The 25,548-nt window shown below is 46.7% G+C and overlaps 1 protein-coding gene across 1 annotated transcript; it reads left to right on the top strand.

The window, feature by feature from the left end:
• Positions 1 to 1,089: 1,089 nt before the first annotated feature.
• LOC138288479 (olfactory receptor 8D1-like) lies at positions 1,090 to 2,019 on the top strand. Its single transcript, XM_069230036.1, has one exon. It carries the CDS (start codon positions 1,090 to 1,092, stop codon positions 2,017 to 2,019), a length of 930 nt encoding a protein of 309 aa, XP_069086137.1.
• Positions 2,020 to 25,548: the final 23,529 nt, after the last annotated feature.

Here is a 25,548-nt window from a genome sequence, read left to right as displayed (position 1 = left end):
GATGAAAACATTGTTTCCTCAAGCAAGGTGCTGCTATTTAAAGCAGCTCCCTGCTTGCACATGCAATGCCGGCTCCCACAGGAGACGGGAGCCAACTGGGGACCGCGAGGGCCTTGAGGCTCCGCCGCGGCCCCGAGACGTGAAAAAAAAGAACTTTTCAAGGTGGAACTACAGTTTTGTAGTTGTACCTTGAAAAGTTATCTGATGAAGACGCTTGCAGAACAAATAGCATTGCCAAAGTTACAGACACATAAGGACACTGGAGACATTACTATAGCTGCCTTCAAGCAGCTGTACTGTAAGAGATGCACTGCATACATATTAAATGAGGTAGCACTTACTAATTAGCTAGTAGATAGTACTCCAGTTGGGTAGACAGTCTGCACAAAATGGTGACCTCTTCTTGGACAAATATGGAGGGCAGGATTCATTCTGGCATCATGATAATTTGAAAGAAATCAAACCTCAACAGGAAGCACTTACAGATATTAACAAAGCAAGTGCCCAGATTCAAAGCCCACTTCTGTAAGGTACTAATCATCCTAATTTCTTGTGCATAGACAAGGCAAAGCACATGTTTTTCTCTGCATTTCCACCTTGATAAGTTATCTGTAATCCCTTATGAAGGTGTTTGAATCCTTGCTTTCTTTCTTGTCAACTGCTGCTGAGACCCAACCCCCGCCGCGCACAGCCATGCACTGCTAATCATCCCAGATATTACAGCACTCATGACATCTTTTATAGCACCAGTGGTAATGTCACTGTAACATATGCAGTAAAATTATTGTGTATGGCAGGGGCATAAGTTATAGTTGCCTTAAGGCACGAAGTATAGTTGTTTGAAATACCTCTAACTATAACAGGTGAATTTCTATGGTTGTGCGCATTTAAAATGTGAACCTAACTATAACATCCCAGAAACCTTTGGTTATTTAAGTGAATATATAGAAATATAGGCATACATAGAAATGCAACATTCAATATTTGTGTGTCTGTTTCAGTAGCTGATTCTCATCTGGCAGCCCACCACGGATAAACTGTCTCATGATGTCTACTTCTTCTTCCTGTCTTCCTTCTCCATGCAGACCAATGAATGAAAGGAACAGGACCTCTGTGACAGAATTCATCTTGCTTGGCCTAACAGAAGACCCAAAGCTGCATCTCCCAATCTTTGTCTTCTTCCTTCTTGTCTATATCATCACAGTAACTGGAAATATCAGTATAATGGCTCTGATCAGGATATCTGCTCATCTTCACACTCCCATGTACTTCCTGCTCTCTCACATGTCCTTTGTAGATTTCTGCTACTCTACTAGTATTACACCCAACATGCTGGCAAATGTCCTATCAACCAAGAAAACAATTTCATTTGCAGGATGCATGACACAGCTATTTACATTTGCCGCTATGGGGAGTGTGGAGGTTTTCATACTAACAGGAATGTCTTTTGACCGGTATGTTGCTATATGTAATCCACTGCATTATAATGCCATTATGACCAAAAAAACGTGTGCATACCTTTTGTGTGGAGCTTATGTAGTAGGCTTCGCTCATGCTCTTACGCTCACCCTCTGTATGCTAAGGTTGTCTTTCTGTGACTCTAATGAGATTGCCCATTTCTTTTGTGATGTCCCACCGCTCCTGAAGCTCTCCTGCTCTGATATCTCTCTTAATGTGGCTCTACTAATTTTTGTGACTGGAGGCTTCATTTTAGGTCCTCTTGCCTTAGTTTTTGTCTCTTATACTTACATTCTTAATACCATAATGAAGATCTGCTCTGAAAGCAGATGGACAGCATTTTCTACTTGTTGTTCCCACTTTATATGCGTCACCTTATGCTTTGGGCCTCTTATCTTCATGTACCTAAGACCTAAATCAAAATATTCTATGCATCATGACCGTGTGGCATCTGTGTTCTATTCAGTTATAATTCCAATGCTGAACCCTCTGATCTACAGCCTGAGGAATAAGGATGTCAAAAAGGCTTTTAGAAAAATAATGCCCAAAAAATCATGGTAAAAACACACATACGCACACACACACACACACACACACACATACAAGTACACACACATCCACACACATACACGTGTTACCATCCTTGAGGGGACTATGTGTGAACACTTGACTTGTGGGGACTAACCTTTCCTAATGTTTTAAAAATAAATATTCCAACTACAGAAAAATGTTAAGGAAAAATTCATAATACAGGATCCTGCTTCAAATGTTCAAATATGTTGTTATTTAAACACACTCACAGAACCATCATTGTGGGGACTTGAACACGTGTTACTATCTTTGTGGGAGCTTACTCTATAACTATCATTTATGTTGGAATACACTCATGGTCACAAGGATAAATGTTTATTTTACCAGCAATATACAAAAATAACATCTAAATCAATTTATAATTGAAAGCCTACACATACCCTATTGGCACACTATAGGTGGGTTATAGTAACACTGCATCAGAAAATATCATATATCAGGATTATGGAAGGGGAATTAAGATGGTGTGTATCTTTTTGCTTGGTGCCCAAAGTCTTAGGAGTTAGGGGACTAACACATTGATAAATTAAATGATGGAATTAAGCAGTGTGATCACCTTAATTAGCTATTAGACTACATCTCCCTAGGGAAAGCATGTATTGTTACTATCTGCCTAGGGATGGTGTGTGATACTGCCCATAGAGGTCATACGTGATCATAATGATGCCAAAGTTTCTTCAGAGATTCTGGCTACGACCATGGTATAAGTCCCCCAAAGAGCTAGCATGTGAAGGCAATGATGTTCAAGTCCCCAAAGAAATAGTGTATGATTATATGAATGTTCAAATTCTCCTTATTATGGTATGTAAAAGTAATATTGATGCAGCCCCAGACTTGATAGTGTGTGATTATAATGATGTTTAAGTCCCCACATAGATAGTGTATGATTATTGGGATGTTCAAGTCCCAACAGAGATAGTGTGCTATTATAGGGATGTTTAAGTCCCCACAGAGATAATGTGTGATTAGTAGGATGTTCAAGTCCTCGGAGAGATAGTGTGTGATTATTTGGGTGTTCAAGTCCCCACAGAGATAGTGTGTTGTTATTGGGATACTCAAGTCCTCAAAGAGATGTTGTATAAAGGTAAGCATGCTTGAGTCCCCACAAAGATAGTGTGTGAAGATAATGTTCAAGTTGACACACAAACCTTATGATAAGGGTGCTCAAGCTCCCACAAAGATAGTCTGCGATTATAGGAATGTTCAAGCCATATTATAGTTGGTAACTATAGTTTGTTCATTACCCTATCGACAGAGTGTGTGCAGACTATCATAGTTAAGCCTATGCAGTAATAGTGACCAAATGTAATGATATTTAAGTCCCCACAGAGATGGTACGTAATTCCAGTTATGTTCAAGTCCTACAGAGATAGTGTGTGGATACTAGGATGTTCAACACCTCATAGAGATGGTGTGTGAATGTAAGTATGTTCAAGTTCAAACAACATTCTGCTTGTAGATAATCTTAACTTAAAATAAAATAATGATATGTAAGTCTCCAGAGAGATAGTGTGTGATTATAGGCATGTTTAGTCCTTATAGAGATGGTTATGAAGGTAAACAAAGATAGTGTGTGTACATAATGTTCAGATCCACACACAGATAGTGTGCTTTCATAGGAATGTTCATGCCTCCTTATAGTCTGTGAATATAATGATCAAGTCCTTACTGACAGAGTGTGTGCAGATTATCATAGTTGAGTCCATACAGTAATGACTTGTAAAGATAATGATAAACAAGCCCCACAGAGATACTGGGTACTTATGGTGATGCTGAAGTCCCCACATAGATAGCATGTAATTATAGTGATGCTGAAGTCCCCACAGAGATAGTCTGTAATTATAGTGATGCTCAAGTCCCCACAGAGATAGTTTGTGGGAAGGTAAGCATGATCATGTCCCCACAAAGATAGTGTGTTAAGATAATGTTCAAGTTTCCACACAGATAATGTGTGAAGATAGTAGTGTTTAAGTCCCCACAGAGATAGTGTGTGATTTTAGACATGTTCAAGACCATATAGAGATGGTGTATGAAGGGAAGCATGTTCAAGTCCCCTCAAAGACAGAGTGTGAAGATAATATTTAGGTCACCATGCAGATAGTCTGTGATTACAGGAATGTTCAAGCCTCCATGTGTGTGTGAATATAGTGATGTTCAAGTCCCTTCTGACAGAGTATGTGTAGATTATAATAACCATGTCCGTACAATGATAATATGCAAAAATAATGATAGTCAAGTGTCCACAGAGATAGTGTTTAATTATAGCAATGCTCAAGTCCCCAGAGAGATGGTGCATGGTTGTTGGGCTGTTTGAGTCCCAACCGAGATAGTGTGTAGTTATTGGGGTGGTCAACACCGCATAGATATGGTATGTGAAGGTGAACATGTTCAGGTTCCCACAAACATAGTGTGTGAAGATAATACTCAAGTCTCCATGCAGATAATGTGTGATGATAATGATATTGGAGAACCTAAAAACATAGTGTGTGATTGAATGCATGTTCAAGCCTCTTCATAGTATGTAATTATAGTGGTGTTCTAGTCCCTACTGACACAGTGGGTACAGGTTGTCATGGTCAAGTCCACACACTGAGAGTGTGCAAAATAAATGATATCCAAGTTCCCACAGAGATAATGTGTGATTATAAGCCTGTTCAAGTCTCCCCATAATTTGTAATAATAGTAGTGTTCAAGCCCCTTCTGAAAAGATAATCATGTTCAAGCCCAACCGTAAAGATTAAGTCCACGCATTCAATTTGTGAATATAATCATGTTGAAGTCCCCATTGTTATAGAATGTTATAGAATGTAGAGATTATATTTGCTTCCTCACACAGATAGTGTATGAAGATAATCATGTGCAAGTCCCCAAGTGATAGTGTGTAGAGATGATGTGTGAGTGTCCATTTAGTGTGTGAAGATAATTATGGTCAAGTGCTCAGCATGACAGTGTGTTGGGATGATGTTTGAGTCCCCACATAGATAGTGTGAGAAGATAATCATGGTCAAGTCCAAACAATGATCATAAGTAACTATAGTGGTCTTTAAGTGCTCTACCTTACAGTAGAGTGAGGTGTAGTACAATGGCATACAATACAATAGCGTAGAGTGTCCTAGAGTATAGTGGTGTAGAGTGGAATAGTATATAGCAGAGTGTAATACAGTAAATGTCATAGAGTGTAGTGGGATAGAGGAGAATAGCATATAGTGGAGTGACATACTATAAAAAAGCATAGAGTGGATTGGCGTGCAATGAAGTGTTCTACAGTTCAATGACCTAGAGTGGAGTGGTGTACAGTGGAATAGCATAGAGTGGAGTGGCATAAATTGGAGGAGCATACAGTGAAATAGTGCACACTGGAGTGGTGTACAGTGAAGTGAAAGAGTTGCAAGGCATAGAGTGAAATAGTGTACAGTAAGCAGCATGCGGTAGAGTGGAATGAGGTACAAGTGTAGTGGTTTACAATGGAATAGGGTAGACTGGAGTGTCATAGAGTGGAGTGGTATACAGTGTAGCAGTGTAGAGTGGAGTGTGGTAGAGTGGAATACAGTATAGTGGAGTGTTGTTGAGTGGAACGGGGTAGACTGTAGTGACATATATTGTAATAGTGTAATGTGGAGTGGTTTAGCATGGACTGTCATATAGTGGAGTGTCATACTACATTGGAATAGGGTACAGTATAGTAGGGTAGAGTGGATTGATGTAGAGTGGAATGGCGTACAGTGGAGTGGCATACAATGGAGTGATGTACAGTGTAATAGTTTCCATTGCTTTGTTGTATAGAGGAGTGGCAAGAAGTGGAGTAACGTACAGAGGAATAGTGTATTTTGAGTAGCATACAGTGGAGTGGCATAGAGTGGAATAGCATAGTGTGGAGTGTCATAAAGCAGAGCTGCATACAGTAGAATAGTGTAGAGTGTATTGGTGTATTGTTTAGTAGCATACAGTGGAGAGGTATACACTGGAGTGTCTTACCGTTGAGCAGCATACAGTGTACAGCAGAATGGTGTACAGTGCAGTGGCGTACACTGGAATGTGTTGAAGTAGAGTGGCATATAGTGAAATAGCGTAGATTAGAGTAGCATAAAGTGGAGTGTTGTAGAATGGACTGATGTAAAATGGAGTGAGGTGCAGTGTAGGTGCGTACTTTGGAATAGCTTTGAGTGGATAGCGTAGAGTGGAGTGGCATACTCTGGTGTGGCTTGCAGGGCAATAGTGGACTCTGGGGAGGGGTAGAGTAGAGTGACGTAGAGTGGAGTGTTGTAGAGTGAAGGAGCATACAATGTAGTGGTAAAGAGTGGACTGTTGTAGAGTTAAATACTGTAAAGTGGAGTATTGTAGAGTGGAGTGGGGTAGACTGTAGTGGCATACAGCGGAGTGGTGTAGAGTGCATAACGTTGAATGTTACTGGCAGACAGTGTAAAGACGTAGAGTGGAGTGGCATATTATGGAACAGTGTAGAGTGGCACAGAATGAAGTGCTGTACAATGGAATAGGTTAGTGTGTAGTAGAGTAGAGTGGATTGGTGTATAGAGGAGAAGTATACAGTGGAGTGGTGCAGAATGGAGTGATGTACAGTGTAATAGCTTACAGTGCTTTGTCATGGAGTGGCATAGAGTGGAGTGTCATACAGTGGAGTTGCGTACAGTGGAATGGCATAGACTAAAGTGTTGTACAGTAGATTGGAGTTAGGTATGGTGTAGTGGCTTATAGTGAAATAGCATAAACTGGAATGTTATAGAGTGGAGTGGCCTACAGTGTAGTCACATAAAATGGAGTGTCAGAGTGCACTACCATACAGTGTAGTGCAGTGGGGTAGAGTGTAATAGAGTACAGTGTAATAGCGTACTGTGGAGTAGCGTAGAGTGGAGTGATGTAGACTGGAGTGGTGTAGAGTGGAATAGCATAGAGTGTAGTGGTATACAGTGGCATACAATGGATGAGTATACAGTGGAGTGGTGTAGAGTGGGATAAAGTTTGAGTGTTATTGGCATACATTGTAGTGACATAGAGTGCCAGTAGCATACAGTGGAATTGCATAGAGAAGAGTGGCGTAAAGTGAAGTGTAGCCCATTGGAATAGCATAGAGTAGGTGTCTCCAACGAGTAGCTGATGAGGTACCGGTAGCTCTCCAGGTACCTGAAAGTAGCTCTCCAGTATTCAACCCAGCCTACTAATATAGAAGCTTTTGCTAGGTTGAATTGGTATGTATATAGCAACATTGAAAAGCATGTATATGAGAAGAAAATGTGTGTATTTCCAAGGCCCATAAGCAGATGTTTGGAGAAAAATGGCTAAAATTCTGAAATGTATTTGAAGCAATTATTTGAGTGATCAATCACGGGGAGCTGGAGAGACTTATTAGTCATATTACTATTACCTTGGGGTACCTGTGGGTTTTCAGCTATGAATATTATGTATTACCCATGTAGAAGCCTTCCAAATTCATAATGTTTTTTTTACTTTACTGCTAGCAACCCTGGCAGCTACAATGATGTGATCACTGCTTAAAATAATTTTGAATGAGATGGCCACTATTACATCAGTAACATTAGTAGTTTGGGGCAATTTTCATTGAACATAAGTAGCACACAGAAAAGGTTGGAGATCCCTGGCATAGAGTGTAGTACAGTAGAGAGGATTGGGGTAGAGTAGAGTGGTGTAGTACTATAGAATGGAGTGATGAACAGTGTAATAGCATTCAGTGGATTGTCATAGAGTGGAGTTGGGTATAGTGGCATGTAGTACAGCACTGTGGGATACAGAGAAATAGCTGAAAGTATAGTGGTATGTACAGTGGGGTCGCATAGAGTGGAATTGCAGATAGTGTAGTGTTATAGAGTGGAGTTGCATACAGTGGAACAGCGTACAGTGTAGTAGTGTAGAGTGGAAGGGTTTGCCGTGGATTAGCATGCACTGGAGTGTCATAAAATGGAGTGGCATAGAGATTAATAGTGTACATTGAGGTAGTGTAGAGTGAAATGGTATACAGTGGATTAGAGTGGAGTGCTGTATAGTGGAGTGTCAGAGTGGAGTGACATAGAATGTAATAGCGTAGAGTGAAGTGACATAGATTGGAGTGGCATACAATGGAGTGTGTTAATTGAAACAGATGTAGCTTGAAGTTGTGCTGACAGATGTAGATGTAATATGGTAAGAAAATATGTTAATTGGTGTAAATGGTAAGTGTTAGTAGAATATGTGAAACGTATAAATAGTTTTAAAGTTATTGTTAGACCTGACAGCCTTAAGGTGGTCACCCCCAACTTTTTGCCTGCCTCCATCCACTTTATTGACACAGTTTTTTCTGGTTTTAGGACTCTGCACACTTTACCAATGCTAAACAGTGCTAAAGTGCATATGCTCTCCCCCTTAAAACATGGTAGTATTGGTTCATACCCAATTGGCCTACTTGATCTACTTGTAAGTCCTTAGAAAAGTGGACTACATGTCCCCAGCGCCTGTAAATTAAATGCTTCTAGTGGGCTGCAGCACTAGTTGTGCCACCCACATAAGTAGCCTCCTAACCATGTCTCCGGCCTGCCTCTGCAGTGCCTGTGTGTGCAGTTTCACTGCCACTTCGACTTGGCATTTAAAAGTACTTGCCAAGCCTTAAACTCCCATTTTTCTACAGATAAGTCTCCCCTAAGGTAGGCCCTAGGTATCCCATAAGGCGGGGTGCTATGTAGGTGAAAGGCATTACATGAACATGTGTCTTCTATGTGTCCTGGTAGTGTAAAACTCCTAAATTTGTTTTTACACTGCTGTGAGGCCTGCTCCTTTCATAGGCTAGCATTGGGGCTACCCTCATATACTGTTTGAGTGGTAGACCCTGATCTGAAAAGAGTAGCCAGGTCCTATTTAGTATGGCCAGAATGGTGATCCAAAATCCTGCTTAATGGTGAAGTTGGATTTTATATTACTATTTTAGAAATGCTACTTTTAGAAAGTGTGCATTTCTCTACACTTAAATCCTTCTGTGCCTTCCACTCCATATCTGGATAGGTTTAGTTGACAGTTCCCTGGTGCATTCACTCAGATACACCCCAAACACAGGATACTCAGCCTCACTTGTATACATCTGCATTTTGAATGGGTCTTCCTGGGCTGGGGGGCCGGAGGGCTTGACACTTACATGTCAAAGGACAGTAGCCTGCCCTCACACAAAGGACTGCCACACACCCTACTGGGACCCTGGCAGATAGGACGAAACTTTAAGGGGACCTTGTGCACTTCTAAGCCACTCTTTAAAGTCTCCCCCACTTCAAAGGCACATGTGGGTATTTAAGCAGGGTCTCTGACCCTTCCAACTTAGACACTTCTGAGGTAGACACTCTACCTGAAAGACACTTCTGAGGTAGACACTCTACCTGAAAGACACTTCCTGGAGGAGAGAACCTGCCAAGAAGAACTGCCTGCTGCCCAAAGAACTCACTTGACTGCTTTCTGTGAAGGACTGCTGCCTTGCTGTTGTCCTGCCAGGAACGATGCACAGCCTGCACCGCGCTGAAAAATTCACCTCACACCGATCCATAACGACGCAGCCCGACTTCGCAATGAGAAGACTGACGCAGTGCCAGCATAGCGACTGGAAATTTAATGCACGGCCCACTGTATCGACGCACAGCCGAAATGACGCAGCCCGACTTTCTGAGAGAAATTGACGCAGCACCTGCCGTGTGGTAGAAATTTCCATGCAACGCCCACCGGATCAACGCAGCCCCTCTGACTTCTTCCTGTCAGTGCCAGAAATCCACGCATCGTACCCAGGGGCGTCCGAAAACCCCACAACCCGAAGAGGATCCACACCCGAGTACTGGAAATCGATGCGCAGCCGTCCCTGCGTGAAAACTAAAAGACGTATCATTGTGTGCAGCCTGAGAAATTGACGCACACCTCCCTGCTTTCCACACATCTCCTCCTCTGCGGTTCTTTGCAGACATTTTGAACACAAACCAGGTACTTTGTGCTTAAAAGAGACATTTATTGCTTTTAAAAGACTAAAGACACTTTATATCACTTTTACAGTGATATCTCAACATACACTTATTGCATATTAATTGTTTTGGCCTGCATCTTATCAGACAAATATTATATATATTTTTAAACACTGTGTGGTGTAATTTAGTGGTGCAACACTGTGCTATTGCATGATTTATTGTACAGCTACTTTACACATTGCCTTCTAAGTTAAGCCTGACTTGTCAGTGCCAAGCTACCAGAGGGTGGTCACAGGATAATTTGGATTGTGTGTGACTTACCCTGACTAGTGTGAGGGTCCTTGCTTGGACAGGGGGTAACCTGACTGCCAACCAAAGACCCCATTTCTAACACTCAGGATTAATACATTCAAATTAGCCTTTTTCAAAAGATGTTGAACAAGGGCCTTTTTCCAGGCAGTTGTTGGTTAAAGGACAGATAGAATAATGTCTTTAACAGCCCATTAAACAACACATTAAAGGACATTTCTAGACCAGAATTTCTATTCTCTAAGGAAACCTGTGATCTCATAGGTTAGAATCAACTTAGCTGCAAAGTCATTTTAACTGATTGTGAGAAAGTGAACTGTGATATTTCCAGATGTGATTGGAAGTTGTGATGCCCAGTATCTGCAGTCTCATATACTCAGAGGTCAGTGTGCTCAATGAGCTGAGGGCATGTCTTCTGACTGGGTTGGTGAAAACTGACTGGGCTGGTGTGGCACTCACTCCCATGAGATCCAGCGGTATTCCAGCCTGGGTGCAAACTCTACTTTTATCTTTTGTGCTTTTCATCCCATTTGTTCTGCAGTATTCATTTAAATGTTTCACTGAGCAGGGACAAGACAGAATGGAGGCATTAGCACTTGGCATAGCTTTGTGTGTAAACTGAGCAACATTACACTGTATTCTCTGAACATTTTACATTGTAATGATGTCACAAGACATAATTATAATGTAATGAACTTGATAGGGGATGGGAATAATGGATGTGGCTATCAGAGGTTGCTAACAAAGGTTGCAAGCTGTATTTCTTAAAGTATTGGGAGCTTTGCCACCATTTGATGTTGAGTAATATGTATCTTCTATCCTCAAAAAGTGGAAGAGGATGCCTTCCTTGCTGGGTGTTCGATGCACATTTGAAACTATGATTGCCTGTGTCATAGCCTGTTAATGGTGCCTGGTGCATGTGATTTTAAAAACCATTGTAGGTTTCAGACTCACTCCTCTTGCCATGGTTTCATGTTTTCAAACAATCTCATGAGAATGGTGGGCAGATGGACGGTCTGCATTCATGTCAGGGTTTGTTGGTTTGATATGGGGATTTTGTGAAGACTGAGGACAATGAAAAGGGATTAAAAACAGGTCATATGTTCACAACACAGTGTCTGCATTACAAACTGAGCGGAGGCATAAATATTCAGTTTCGTCATTGGGTTAAGGTCAACATGTTCAATGCTGATCCGTAAAAGCCCCATCCTTTCCAGGGTTTATAAATTACCACTGGTTATGTAAAACATATTATTTCAATTTATTAGACATATTTTAATCTCATGTTCATAATCTGAAAATCCGGCATGGCTCCTGCCCTCTTGGAAGGACATTGGAAACTACTTGCTTACATAGTTTGCTAACAGTGAACTAGAAGCAAACTGGAACGTGTGAGCCAGTGAGGAACTGATGGTGCAATGGGATGGAGGTGGTAGTCTCCATTCTCTAAGCATTGGATCCCAGGTATTCTAGCCACTACCGCATAAGTAACAGAATTTTTAGATCCCTTGTGGAGGACACTTCCTTTCTCCCTTCTCCCTTCTCCATCCTTTTTCATTTCATCCACTGGTGAAAAAGCTGGGATTACAGTTAAACTCCCACTCCCACCACTCTGTGTCACATTGGCCTTCTGAAGCTGTTGTTCTCCTTCCCAGTCTGACTGCTATTCTGATGCTTTCTCCTTAGCTGCATCTGACATTCAAACTGTCCGATTCTGTGTTCCCTTCCCTTTTCACTTATATGCTAATAAAAAGTGAAGATCCCAGATGTAGGGCTACACATGCCCCGGATCTGTATACTCTTCAGTTCCATTCTCGCATGGAAGGGTGATGACTGTCAAGAGTAAATAAACTGTGCAGTATTATAGGCTGATAACTGGAGTTCTTCAGAGTTAAATAGGAGAGCCATGTATCAGGAATCTTTATTGCAACCAGTTGTGAAGGAGAGTAGTTTTTCATGGAATAGAACTTGTTACTCATGGTGTCTCTAGAATGATGCTGGTAATTATAGGAATGTACATAATATATCCAGAGGACAATTGAATGGAGAACTGGGGGCCTCAAACAAAATGCTTAACATTTTGCTAATGTGCTACATTCTCTATCTACATCCCCATCCAAAGTAAGTCACCAAAGCTTCACCAACATATCTTTTCCTTGCTACTGTATGGCACTGCATTGTAATTGCATTTATAGTGCACTGACTACCCTGATGTAATGCTGTAGTGCTTTACTCCAGGCAGCACTGTACTCCTTCTACACCTTCCAATTCACTAGTATGTGAATGTATTTCTTCCACTGAACATTTCTTTCTTGCCCAGTCCTACTCGGATGTTTGGATATGTAATCTTCCTAAACACCAAAGTTCACAAGATTGTGGTTCAAAAACCAAAGTGCCTATATTTAGGAAGATGATCTAAATTCTACACTTCACAGTCACTGTCATTTTTAATTTTGCTTCACTTGGCCGGGGGCTGTGAATCAGCTTTCTGAACAGCTAAAAACAAGCCACATGTACTGCAGTTCCTGCTGACATAGAACAATTGTTGCATCAAACTAGCAAAAGGTTGACTGTCTCATGCACCCATGCAGATTAGATAGGATTTGATAGTCTGCCTCCAAGGGGCTGCTGTAATTACAATTAAACTGGCAGTTTCAAGGTTTCACTGTGAGTCTACTTCTGGATTTGTAGCATAATTATGACAAAAATGAATTGGAGACCAAGACTCATCTACTGTGACCACCATCCTTATTGGAATTCCTACAAAAGAGATCACTAGATACCTAGGGTGACCTTGGCTGAGACCCCACTGGTCCTGTCTGTGTTTGTACAACATAAGTATTGCCATTTACACTGGCATCAGAGAAGGAGGCTAGGGTAAACCCATTTGGCCAGTATGTCTCACACCAGCTGTGTAATTATTTGGGTTATTAGTTGATGGCAGAAAGTACCCACATCAGGTAATAATCACACTTCTGGTCAGGGTGAATCACTAACATCACCAAATAAATCTGAATTCAACCCTCTGGTAGTAACGGCACAGAGCAGACAGGATTAACTTAGAGCAATGTGTAAAGTATTTATACAGTACTAAAACAGTAATAAAATCAAAATGCAAAGCAATAAAAATCCCAAAATAAAATAGAAAAATAGAGTAAAATGTAATAAACAAACTGACACAAAAATTACAAAAGTACAAAAAGGGAAATCAAATATGTGCATTTTTAAAACTTTAAGTTGAACTAGTGGCAAGAGGCACAAAGTGCCTATGTTAGTCAATGATTACAGTAGTACAAGAACCTGGCTCAGTTTGAAGCCAACCATGATGGAGTGTGGGTCGGATACAGTAACCAGGTTTTTCCTGGTCAAGACTTTAGTCCCAATCTCACACAGGAGCACTGTTCTAAAGCCCCTGCAGATCTCAGGAGAGCCACGTAGAGACTCATAGGGTGACTGGTAGAGTCCAACAGGTAGTCCAGTACTGGATGCCTAAGATTCAGCTGGGCAGTTACAGGGCAAGGCCTCTTGTAGCCTGTTTTGGATCCTTGGAGTTCATTTCTTTCTTCTGGGTACAAGAAGGTACGCCAATTAATTGTTCTACGCTTTTTTCCGGACTCAAGCAACAGGTTCAGCTCTCTTCTGATCTTCCACAGGTCCAATAGTGTTCTGAAGTGGGTGCCTGGAGATTCATCTTTATGCATGGCACAAGCTTGTGATTGGGATTGAACCCTGGAGGTGATCTCATCATTGGGGTGAGGCTCCTGGGGCTAACCTTAACCACCTTTGGGCATTTTCAACATGACCCATGTGTTAAGCCACACTAAGGTCCTCATTACAACCCTGGCCGTAAATGCCACCTACCGCCGTGCTGACAGCCGCCAACATACCGTGACCACGGCTGAAATCCGCCACGGGTATCATGACCCACACATAGAATACCGCCACAATACAGACACCCACACAAGTCCGCCAGACCAAAGGTCAGTGATAAACTGGTGATAGCAAAACCCACACGGTTATGCCAACAGGAATACACCCACAGTATCACGACCCACGAATCAACGCAGCGGTTTTTCAACTGCGGTAAACCATTGGTGGTACACATCGCCGCGCTTAAAATGCACACACACTTACAAAACTACACCACATTGGACAATTCAAAATACACACACCTGACACACACACACACCACACCCACATACCCACACCACTATAAAACACACACCCACATTACCCACAACCCCTTACAATGAAAAAAAAGATAGCCAACTGAGAGAGATAAGCCAGGAGCACCCACTCAATCAGAGGCACAGAACACCATCACCCATACACCATTCACGCATATCACAGAATACACAACAACACATCACCCCACACATCCTCACATATATCACTCACACCACACCCATGGCACCCCAGAGGCACCCCAGGTTTTCAGAGGAGGAGCTAAGGGTCATGGTGGAAGAAATTATCGGGGTAGAGCCACAGCTATTCGGATCACAGGTGCAGCAGACGTCCATTGCAAGGAAGATGGAGCTATGGCAGAGAATAGTGGACAGGGTCAATGCCGTGGGACACCACCCCAGAACCAGGGATGACATCAGGAAGAGGTGGAACGACCTACGGGGGAAGGTGCATTCCGTGGTTTCAAGACACCAGATTGCTGTTCAGAGGACTGGCGGTGGACCCCCACCTCCTCCCCCACAACTAACAACATGGGAGGAGCAAGTCTTGGCGATCATGCATCCTGAGGGCCTCGCAGGAGTAGCAGGAGAACTGTACTCCGGTAAGTCAAATTTCTACTACTTCATCCCCCCAACCTACCTGCATGCCATCACAAAGTCCTACTCTCACCTCCATCACTCCACCAACTCACATATACCACACTAGCAAAACCCACCCATACCAATACCAAGCCCTGCATGCACCCCCAATGCATGGAGACCCATCACAGACCTGCATGGCCACCCATCACCCCAGCATGCCCAACAGCATCCCCACAGGACCCATACTCAATGTCACTGGAGAGGAGGTGCCAGCTACATCCAGTCCCCCACAGAAAAGGCCCACAGTGATGACAGCAGCTCTGCATGCCTGGATCAGGATGACCAACCTGGCCCATCCGGGACCTCTGGACAGTCAGTTACCCTGCCACAGTCCCAACCCACCACAGAGCCTCCCCCCTCAGGAAACACCAGCACAGCACCCACCCAGCGGGCCCATACCACTGTCCCCAAGACACGTCATTCAGCAGTGTGTCCCACCACTACAGGGACCCCAGGCAATCCCACAAACATAGGATGATCAGGACCTGGGGTCAGTGGCAGTGGGCACACGGTTCAGGGGGCACAGCCACAGCACAACAGGGAAGCTGGGAGGACTGCTGTGCGACAGGGGGAGGACAGGCCAAGGGAACCGACCCTCCACGAGGCACTCTCAAACATCATGGGAGCATACCACCATTCCTAGGAGACCATGGGCCAGGTACTGGCCAAGTTACAGGAGACCCAGCGGCTGCAGGAGGGACAGTACCTGGGTATCAGGGAGGTCCTAAAAAAAATATACACCATCCTGGTCACCATTGGCAGGGGTGCTGGCTGACATGGGCAAGACCATGAGGGAGGCAGTGGCACAACAAAGGGCGCCTGACACTAGCCAAACTGAGGAACAGCGTTCCACCTCCACCAGCGCTAGTGGACAGGAGGCCCTGCCACTGGAACAACAGGCCACCAGCACCCCACCCCCTACAGATGGAGAACCACCCCGCAAACGGTCCCTGCGATCCAGGCAGAAGACAGAGAGCATTGCCAAGACCCCTGCAGGAAATAGCACTCTCCTGATTGTCACCCTTCTATCCCACTCTGTTACCCTTTCTCCTTGAACTGCCATTATTCCCCTTCCTATGCCCCATTGGACAATGCACCTGTGATACCAAGAGACTGGACTCCACCATCACCCAAACCCCTTGCACATACCCCCTTACTTAATGACACAAAAATAAACACCCTTGAAACATATACCATAATGGAGTCAGTGTAATGAATCTAAAAATGTATTAGTGCAACATTATCAAAGTTTTGCAACGTATATGTTCAGTGAAATATACTACAGGATGACCTTTGGTGGGCAGCAGTACATATAGCAGGAGCCAGCATGGGGCACACAAGTCTGAAAATAGAGAATCCAAAGGGTACAGTCAGTGTCCATAGACAGAGGGTAAGAGGTTGCCATGTACAATGTCCAAAAGATTACTGAAATGTAAAATTTAGTTACAGTCTCTTACGTATGTGTCACTGGAAGTACTGCTGTATAATATTTGTTCTGTTGTCAACATCTTCTTCATCTGCCTCCTCTTCCTCTCTGTCAACATGCTCCACCGCTGTCACAATACCATCTCAAGGCTCATCCACCTGCAGAAAAGGCACCTGACGTCTCAAGCCCAGTTGTGCAACATACAGCATGCCACGATGATCTGGCACACCTTCTTGGGTGAGTAGTACAGGGAGCCACCTGTCAGATAGAGGCACCGGAACCTGGCCTTCAGGAGGCCAAAGGTTCTCTCAATAATCCTTCTTGTATGCCCATGTGCCTCATTGTAACATTTCTCTGCCCTTGTCCTGGGATTCCTCACTGGGGTCAGTAGCCATGAGAGGTTGGGTAACCAGAGTCACCTGTAAATATTGAGGTACAACTGTTAGACACACACTAACCCTTAGGGACAACCCCATACCCAGACACCTTCTTTTACTGTGTGGGGACCTTGGGTTCACCTATTAGCCACACCCGGTACCTCTGGAGTTGGCCCATCACATAAGGGATGCTGCTATTCATCAAGATATAGGCGTCATTCAGAGAACCAGGATATTTGGCATTCACATTGAAGATGCACTGGTCTGCCAAACACACCATCTGCACGTTCATCGAGTGATAGCTTTTTCTATTCCTGTAAACCTGTTCATTTCTCTGGGGGGGGACCAAATGCCACATGTGTACCATCAATGGCACCAATGATGTTGGGGATATGTCCCAGGGCATAGAAGTCAGCTTTCACTGTGGCCAAATCCACCACCTGGGGGAAGATGATGTAGCTGCGCATGTGTTTCAGCAGGGCAGACAACACTCTGGACAACACGTTGGAGAACATTGGCTGAGACATTCCTGATGCCATGGCCACTGTAGTTTGAAAGGAACCACTTGCCAGGAAATGCAGCACTGACAGAACCTGCACTAGAGGGGGGATACCTGTGGGCTGGCGGATAGCTGACATCATGTCTGGCTCCAATTGGGCACACATTTCTTGGATTGTGGCACGATCAAGTCTGTATGTAATGATAATGTGTATGTCCTCCATTGTCGACAGGTCCACCTGGGGTCTGTACACTGGAGGATGCCGCCATCTCATCATCTACCTCAGCGGTTGTAGCCTATGGAGGAGAACGCTGAGCAGAGGGTCATATTTCCACATAGATTGCACCCCTGTTGCTGAATTTACGTCACAGAAGCAGTATGTGAAGTCGAGAGTCAGTTGATGTGCCAATGTCTGCTGTGACGCAGTTGGGTGCCATGCCATGTGCCCCCCTGAAATGGCAGCTGCCTGACCTGTGACTAGGGACAAGTGGAAATGAGGTAAGTGCGCTGGCATTGTGCACTGTCGCGGTAGGTGCTCGATTCACTCACTTGCTACCTGACCTTCAACAGGAGAGGACCTCCACTGCAAGTGCTGCTGTGACCTCAGTCTGGAAGCGACAATGGCTAGAGTGTCTGGGGAAAGGGCCCCTGACTTCACTGCGGAGGAGTTGGAGAAACTGGTGGATGGGGTCCTGCCCCAGTAAACATTAATTTACAGTCCTCCAGACAAACAGGTGATTACACTGTGAGCATGATGTTTGGGCAATGCATGTTTGGAGTAGTGTGGATGTAAGCCACATGTTAGGGGGTGCTGAGGCGTCCTGGCCTGAGTGCTGCATGAGAGGTGGTCAGTGTATATGCATCAGGGCATGGGTGGGAACTGGTGGGCAATGAGTATGCCGGTCCGGATGGGGGAGTAATTTCCTTTTCTGCTGTCTTTTCCCTCTAGGTCAGCACCCACCACAAAAAGACTATTTGGTGTGCCATCACAGGCGGACCACCCAGTGCCGCAAGAGATGGGAGGACCTGCGCCGCTGGTCAAAGAAAACGGCGGAGGCCCGGCTGGGGCTGGCCTCCCAATGTGTAAGGGGTGCCTGTCACACCATGACCCCCCTGATGTTCCGCATCCTGGCGGTGGCCTATCTGGAGTTGGATGGGCGCTTGAGGGCATCACAGCAGCCACAAGGGGGTGAGTGCAGATTCTGAATCCTGAGTTTGCGCGCTTTAGGAGCTAGCTAGGAGGGGGATGTGGGCTGTGGGTGCCCCTAGGCCAGGGCGATCATGGCAGGGTAGGTCCCTTGTGTGCAGGCTCCGAAGCACTCCTACCCCAATGGTACAAGTGGGCAACATCTACTGGGTAGGGTCCTGTGGGTGTCAGGTGTGCAGATGCTGGCATAAGGCATTGTACCCCATGGGCTGGTAACTACCTTAGTGACTGGTTGGGCATGGCCTAGTTCATAGGGCAGCTCCCTGTGTGTTGTGTACGCCAACTGTAGTGTTGTTGCTAGCACTGACCAAGTGTATCCTCTGTCTCTCCACCACCTTTTTGTTTTGTCACCCTGTCCTTGTGTGCATTAGCATTATCTGGTGGAGGAGCAGATGCACTGGCGACGGAGGAAGCTGCATCCCACATGGGTCTGGTGGTCGAATCCACAGAGGGTTAAGGCACCAGTGGGATGGAAGGCGAGGGGAGCTCCATGACAGGAGGGGAGTCCAATGACAGAGACTCCTCCTCCCTTGGAAGCTTCCTGGCGGTGGGGGACACCTCTGTGCCCACCCCAACAACAGGTACAGACGCCACCCTCTCTACCAGCACCGCTATCCCAGCAGCCCCTCAGCGTGTTTCCTGTGCCCGCTCACCCAGAGGGGTGAGCATCTCCTTCGCCCCAGGCACCTCAGGCTCTGCCCCAGTCAGCCCTGTTGCCCTCAGTGAGGAGGGTATTGACCTCTTGAGATCCCTCACTGTTGGGCAGTCAACCATTCTGAATGCCATCCAGGGAGTATAGATGCATTTGCAAGAATCAAATGCATACCTGGAGGGCATTCATTCTGGTGTGGTGGCCCAACAGAGAGCATTTCAGGCTCCGGCCTCAGCACTGATGGCAGCCATTGTCCCTGTGTCCAGCCTCCCCCCTCCAACTTCCACTACCCAGACCCAATCCCCTCTACCTCACCCTATCCCAATCACACATTCAGACCAGCATTTACCCAAATCAACACACAAAAGTGACTCAGGCAAACATAAGCACCACACTTCATCTCACAGGCACTCACACAAGCACCATACCCATGCAAACACACCAACATCCACTGCCTCCACTGTGTCCCCCTCCTCCTCATCGTCCACCTCCCTACCAGTAGCGTCTCCACTCACACCTGCATGCACTACACCTTCATCCACTACATTAATCCCCAGCATGCCATCACAACACGCCCCTCACATGCAGTCACCACCCCTACAACAATGCACACATCCTCTGTGTCCTCTCCCAGTGTGTCTGTGACCCCTCCTCCCAAAGTACACAAACGCAAGCACCCACACACCAAACAGCCATCCACCTCACAACAGCATCCAGCCCATGTACCTTCACCCAAACTCAGCAGACGTACACCTCCTACAACCGCTACCTCTTCCTCCACTCCCAAACCCTCTCCATCTTCCCGTCCCAGTGTGTCTAAAAAACTTTTCCTGGCAAACTTTTACCTCTTCCCTATGCCTCCCACCCCGTCCATTCCCTCGGGCCAGGGTGTCAAGATCCCAGGCCAGCACCTCATCCACCAAGTCGGCATCTGCTGTGGTACCTGCAAGTCCCAGGGGATCAAACGGGGCACCCGTCAGGGCTGCCAGTGTGCCACCGACCCCTGCAAAGGAACAACCCATTCTGCCACCTGCCAAGGTGAAGAAGGGGCCAGCATGCAGCGCGGCCAAGAAGCACAACCCACCCAGCAAGGCCTCCTCCAAAACCCAAGCTGCCAGTGCCAGGGTCCCAGCAGCGTCTGCCCAGGTGGGGAAGGGGAAGAAAACCCAAGGCAAGGCACTTCAGGCCTCGGAGGCTCTAGGTGAGGGACTGGTGCCCACCATCAGTACTGACAGCCCTGCAACCTGTACGCGGAAAGCACCGCCGCAAGCACTGCCACCTGCACCGCCATCTGCCATGCCACCTGCACTGCCCCCTGCACCCCCACCTGCACCACTGCTGCCCCAACAACTGTCAGCAGCATCATCCCCAGTGGGCAGCCGTCCAAGGCCACTACCAGCACCTGCCCCACTGCCAGCACCGGTAGCATCTCCGCCGCAGACACATTCGCAAGCACCGCCACCTGCACCGCCATCTGCACCTCCACATGTCCAGCCGGTGCCACTACATCTGTCAGCATCAGCATCCCCAGCGGGCAGCTGTCCGGGGATGCAAGAGGCAGCCTGGACCCTCCCCAACCACTTGAAACACATTCACCATCACCAGCACTACCAGCAGTTTGCAGCCTTAGTCGCGCAGGATGGAGTCTGGCTCTGCCTCCATGGAGTATCATGCTACCTGTTCCCTGCACATATCGTGCCTCAGCCACCCAGGTGAGAGACTGGGAACTGCCACAACCCAGGTGCAGCATCACTGGGCACAAGGCCCCCTCCAGAACCAGTGGAGATATGCATCCACTCACCCTATCCTTGGCAGGATGAAGCACACTGGGCACAAAGCCCCCTCCAGAACCAGTGGAAGAAGGCATCCATTTACCCACTCCTTGGCAGGATGAAGCAGACTGGGCACAAGGCCCCCTCCAGAACCAGTGGAAGAAGGCATCCACTCACCCTATCCTTGGTAGGATGAAGCACACTGGGCACAAAGCCCCCTCCAGAACCAGTGGAAGAAGGTATCCACTCACCCACTCCTTGGCAGGATGAAGCAGACTGGGCACAAAGCCCCCTCCAGAACCAGTGGAAGAAGGCATCCACTCACCCTATCCTTGGCAGGATAAAGCAGACTGGGCAGAAAGCCCCCTCCAGAACCAGTGGAAGTAGGCATCTACTTATTCTATCCTTGGCAGGGTGAAGCACACTGGGCACAAAGCCCCCTCCAGAACAAGTGGAGCTATGCATCCACTCACCCTATCCTTGGCAGGATGAAGCACACTGGGCACAAAGCCCCCTCCAGAACCAGTGGAGAAATGCATCCACTCCCCCTATCCTTGGCTGGATGAAGCAGACTGGGTACAGAGCCTCCTCCAGACCCAGTGGAGAAATGCATCCACTCCCCCTATCCTTGGCAGGATGAAGCAAACTGGGCACAAAGCCCCCCTCCAGAACCAGTGGAAGAAGGCATCCACTCACCCTATCCTTGGCAGGATGAAGCAGACTGGGCACAAAGCCCCCTCCAGAACCAGTGGAGAAGCCATCGACTCCAGAGACTTTGGCCTTGCACTCTCCAGGACCAAGCAGTGGGCAAACCACCCACTTGAGAGACTGTGGCTTTGCACTCCCCAGGACCAAGCAGTGGGCAAACCACCCACTTGAAAGACTGTGGCTTTGCACTCCCCAGGACCTAGCAGTGGGCAAACCACCCACTTGAGAGACTGTGGCTTTCAAATTCCCAGGACATCGCTGTGGGCATGTTGCTCCTTCCAGGAGCAGTGGCGTAGTATCATCTTCCGGCTGAGGTGCCCCCCCTTCCTCCTGAGGTGCCTGTGTGTTTTCGACCTGATGCCCCTGCAGTGTTCTCTCCTTTTTGAGGCAGGAGTCAAGTGTGGGCTTCGCTCATTATTTTTTTGAGCACTGGGATATAAACATTTGAAAAGGACAGTGTACGGACTTCTGTACATATTGTAAATATTTGTACATACTGTTTTTTCCAATCTTTATCTTCATATTTCAAAATATCACTGGTTTGCCTCAATTCCTTTTGTCCTTGCGTTCTTCCGGGGGTTACGGGGTGTAAATGTAAGCGCTGTGTGATCCAAGGAGGCGGGGCAGGAGCCCTTTAAAACTTGTTCGCGCTCCCGCCGTCGCGGGAAGCGCTGTGTGATCCAAGGAGGCGGGGCAGGAGCCCTTTAAAACGTGTTCGCGCTCCCGCCGTCGCGGGAAGCGCTGTGTGATCCAAGGAGGCGGGGCAGGAGCCCTTTAAAACTTGTTCGCGCTCCCGCCTTCGCGGGACGCGCCCGGGCGAAGCCCGGGCCAAGGGCGGGCCCGTCCTGCGCCCGTCAGCGGCTGACAGAGGCTGGGCTGGGCCACCCCCCTAACATCTATCTTCCAAGAAGGCCATATTGTACTTAGTCCCATTTGTTAACTCCAACTCTGTGTCCCGAGTCAGCTGCTCCACTTAATCTGACGCCTTATTGTTTAACCCTGCACCTACACTAACATCAGATGGGCAAAAGGAAAGCAATAGAGGCAGGGGCCGGGGCAGTACTAAAAGCCAAGCGAAAAAGGCATAAGCATGCTGCTAGCAACTGCGTCATGGATAGAATCGACTCTCTCCTGGGCGAATGCAACGAAATACTAACTAGCCCCCAGGGAAACATTTCTATTGAAACTGGGGAGGGGCCCACTTCAACTAACAGGAAGGATGGTTCCATGAAAATCGCCGAGATTTTCGTGAAACGTGGGCAACAAGTCACTGACACTACAGGGGAGGGCGAAAGTAGGAATGTTATCACCCATGCGGCACCCTCCCTAGCAGAAGACCTACCACTTGCCACCAACGATTCCATCCAGCTCAGTAACCGCTTCAATCCCCTAACCAACTTCCCTAAATCACGCGACGACATCAACCCAGACACCCTGGTAGATGGGCCAGCAGCAACCAACACGCACTCTCCTTACGTAACCCCACAGCATATCGATTGCATACAAGCTCTAAGGAAGGAAGTCACAGAACTCAAGCATATGGTTAACTCATTACTTGCAATAGTAAAACAGCTAACCCACGCAAATAACACGACTACTACTAACCTTGCCCAAAATCCAATCCTATCAGGCATCACAACAAACTCGCCCAACTCCTCTGCTTCTTGCCACGCTGGCTCTCACCCTACCAAAGTACTCTCACCAGACACCCTTTTCCCACAATTTAGGCATAGGAATTTCATTAGACACCTATCATAGTACCTTCAAACCCACGAGCAACACCGCCTCAAAATACTCTACGCAACCTGCCACTGACCAGTCCCATTTAGGTAACGTAGTTCTAATGATTAACGTTCCCAAGCTAACCACATTGGCAAGCAAGGAAGGGGTAGACTCTATCAAAAACAAGGCAATCCACTGGATTCGCCATGTTAGAGGCTGCCGATCCATAATACGCGAGGATCTAATTAACGTAGTACGACGGCCAGACCCGGGAACCCACTTTGATATTCTAAAACTGACACTCAAGAACAGGACCATGGTGAACAATCTGGTGGCCCTAGACGCAAGAACAAGCCCACCTGCGCATTCACGCATCCAGTTTAAACAGCCCAGGTCACCCACGCTCCACGAGGAGTGCCCGAGTTACCACCCGGCAGAAAACCTATCCCCTCTTGGCAAATATGATTGACTCACAGCCCTACCTAAAATCCATACAGGCAAACCTTGCTACCTTCCAACATCTATCACCCCCAGCTCTTCCTTTCACCCCATCACTGTTTGTCCATGTATTCACTTCCCTACTCACGACACCGAGACCATTTCAGGCTCTCTGAGCAGTCACGACAACAATGCTCCATCCATCTTGCAGGCACTTTGCCCACCAAACCAAGAGCTGCTGCCTAGGCCCGCAAGCACCCCCTGGATCAGGACCAGGCCAGTTCCAACAGAGGAACACCACAAACCACCACAAGCCTCACGGGCAAACATTGGTATCAACCCATCTCTGCTCCCTCAGTCACACCTGCCAGACCAACCCCCGACAGCCAACTTCACAAACCCCGGGCATTTAGCCAGGACAACTCAGCTACAATCTGGGGTACGACTTGTCTCATGGAACGTGGCAGGTCTGAAATCTATTCTTCCCCTTCCATCCTTCTCCTCATTTATTGACGAACATGACATATGTCTTTTCCAGGAAACATGGTCACTCAACTCTCTCTTCCGAACAGGCTACACAAATTTCCACATCCCCGCTGTGGCTAGCACGAGAGGCAGGCCCTCAGGGGGTCTGACCATCTGGATCAAAACATCACTTAGCTGCCACATATCACAGCTACCTACAGTCTCTCCCGACCTGTTAGGCCTTCGTCTATCCTTTGGGCCCGACTCTGTGGTGAACATCTTTAATATCTACACTCGAGGGGTCAGGGGGGGTCAAGTTTCCAAAACCCTCTGCGCCCTCGTAGCCCTCTTACAAAATTATCCCCGCCACCACAAAACCATCGTGGCTGGGGACTTCAATGTCACATTCGAACCCCTTGACTGGGACGATCTCAGGTCCACCCGCGAGGAAGATCAAGCCTGGTCTATCCCCGCTCTGTCAATTCCACCCATCAAGAGGTGGACGTCGGTTGCTATTCAGGTCAAATCACTGACCATGGAGTTTGGACTCAGGGCGCTAAATGGCAGAACCAATTCAGACACCAACGGCAGTCACACGTACAACAAAACAAACCACACCAGCAGAATCGATTATTGCCTATTCGATATAAGATTATGGCCTCTAGTCATCAATATGACAATCATCGAAAGGACCGAAAGTGATCACAACCCTCTCTCTGTCCACACATTAGCCCTAGGTAACCTCCCAGCCACGTCTAACCCCGCAGCAGTAGCACCTGAGGGTATTAGCCTGGCCAACAACAAAAGACACCTAAAATGGGTCAATATTGCGGCCCGGCCCGCACTCATCAATGCTGCCAACAACACCCTAAAATCCACACTAATGGATCTAGAGGCAGGTCCTGCAACTCCCCACCAGGAAATAAGCTCAATCCACACATCCTGCTTTAGGGATATCGCAGCCCACTTCTCAGCACCCCCAGCCCACGTCAACAAACGACCCAAAACCAGGCACCGCTGGTTCAACAAAATGTGTCGGTCCCTAAACAAGCGCCTAGTTCAAGCCATTAAATCCAAGGACCCCATCGCCATCCGCGCAGCTAGGAAGTCCTATAAATATGCATAGCCAAGCGTGATCAAGATAGCAAATGGTGGACA

The sequence above is a fragment of the Pleurodeles waltl genome, chromosome 4_1 (genome assembly GCF_031143425.1).
Source record: "Pleurodeles waltl isolate 20211129_DDA chromosome 4_1, aPleWal1.hap1.20221129, whole genome shotgun sequence".
Classification (NCBI taxonomy): Eukaryota; Metazoa; Chordata; class Amphibia; order Caudata; family Salamandridae; genus Pleurodeles; species Pleurodeles waltl.
This window is presented reverse-complemented; position numbering and strand designations above follow the sequence as displayed.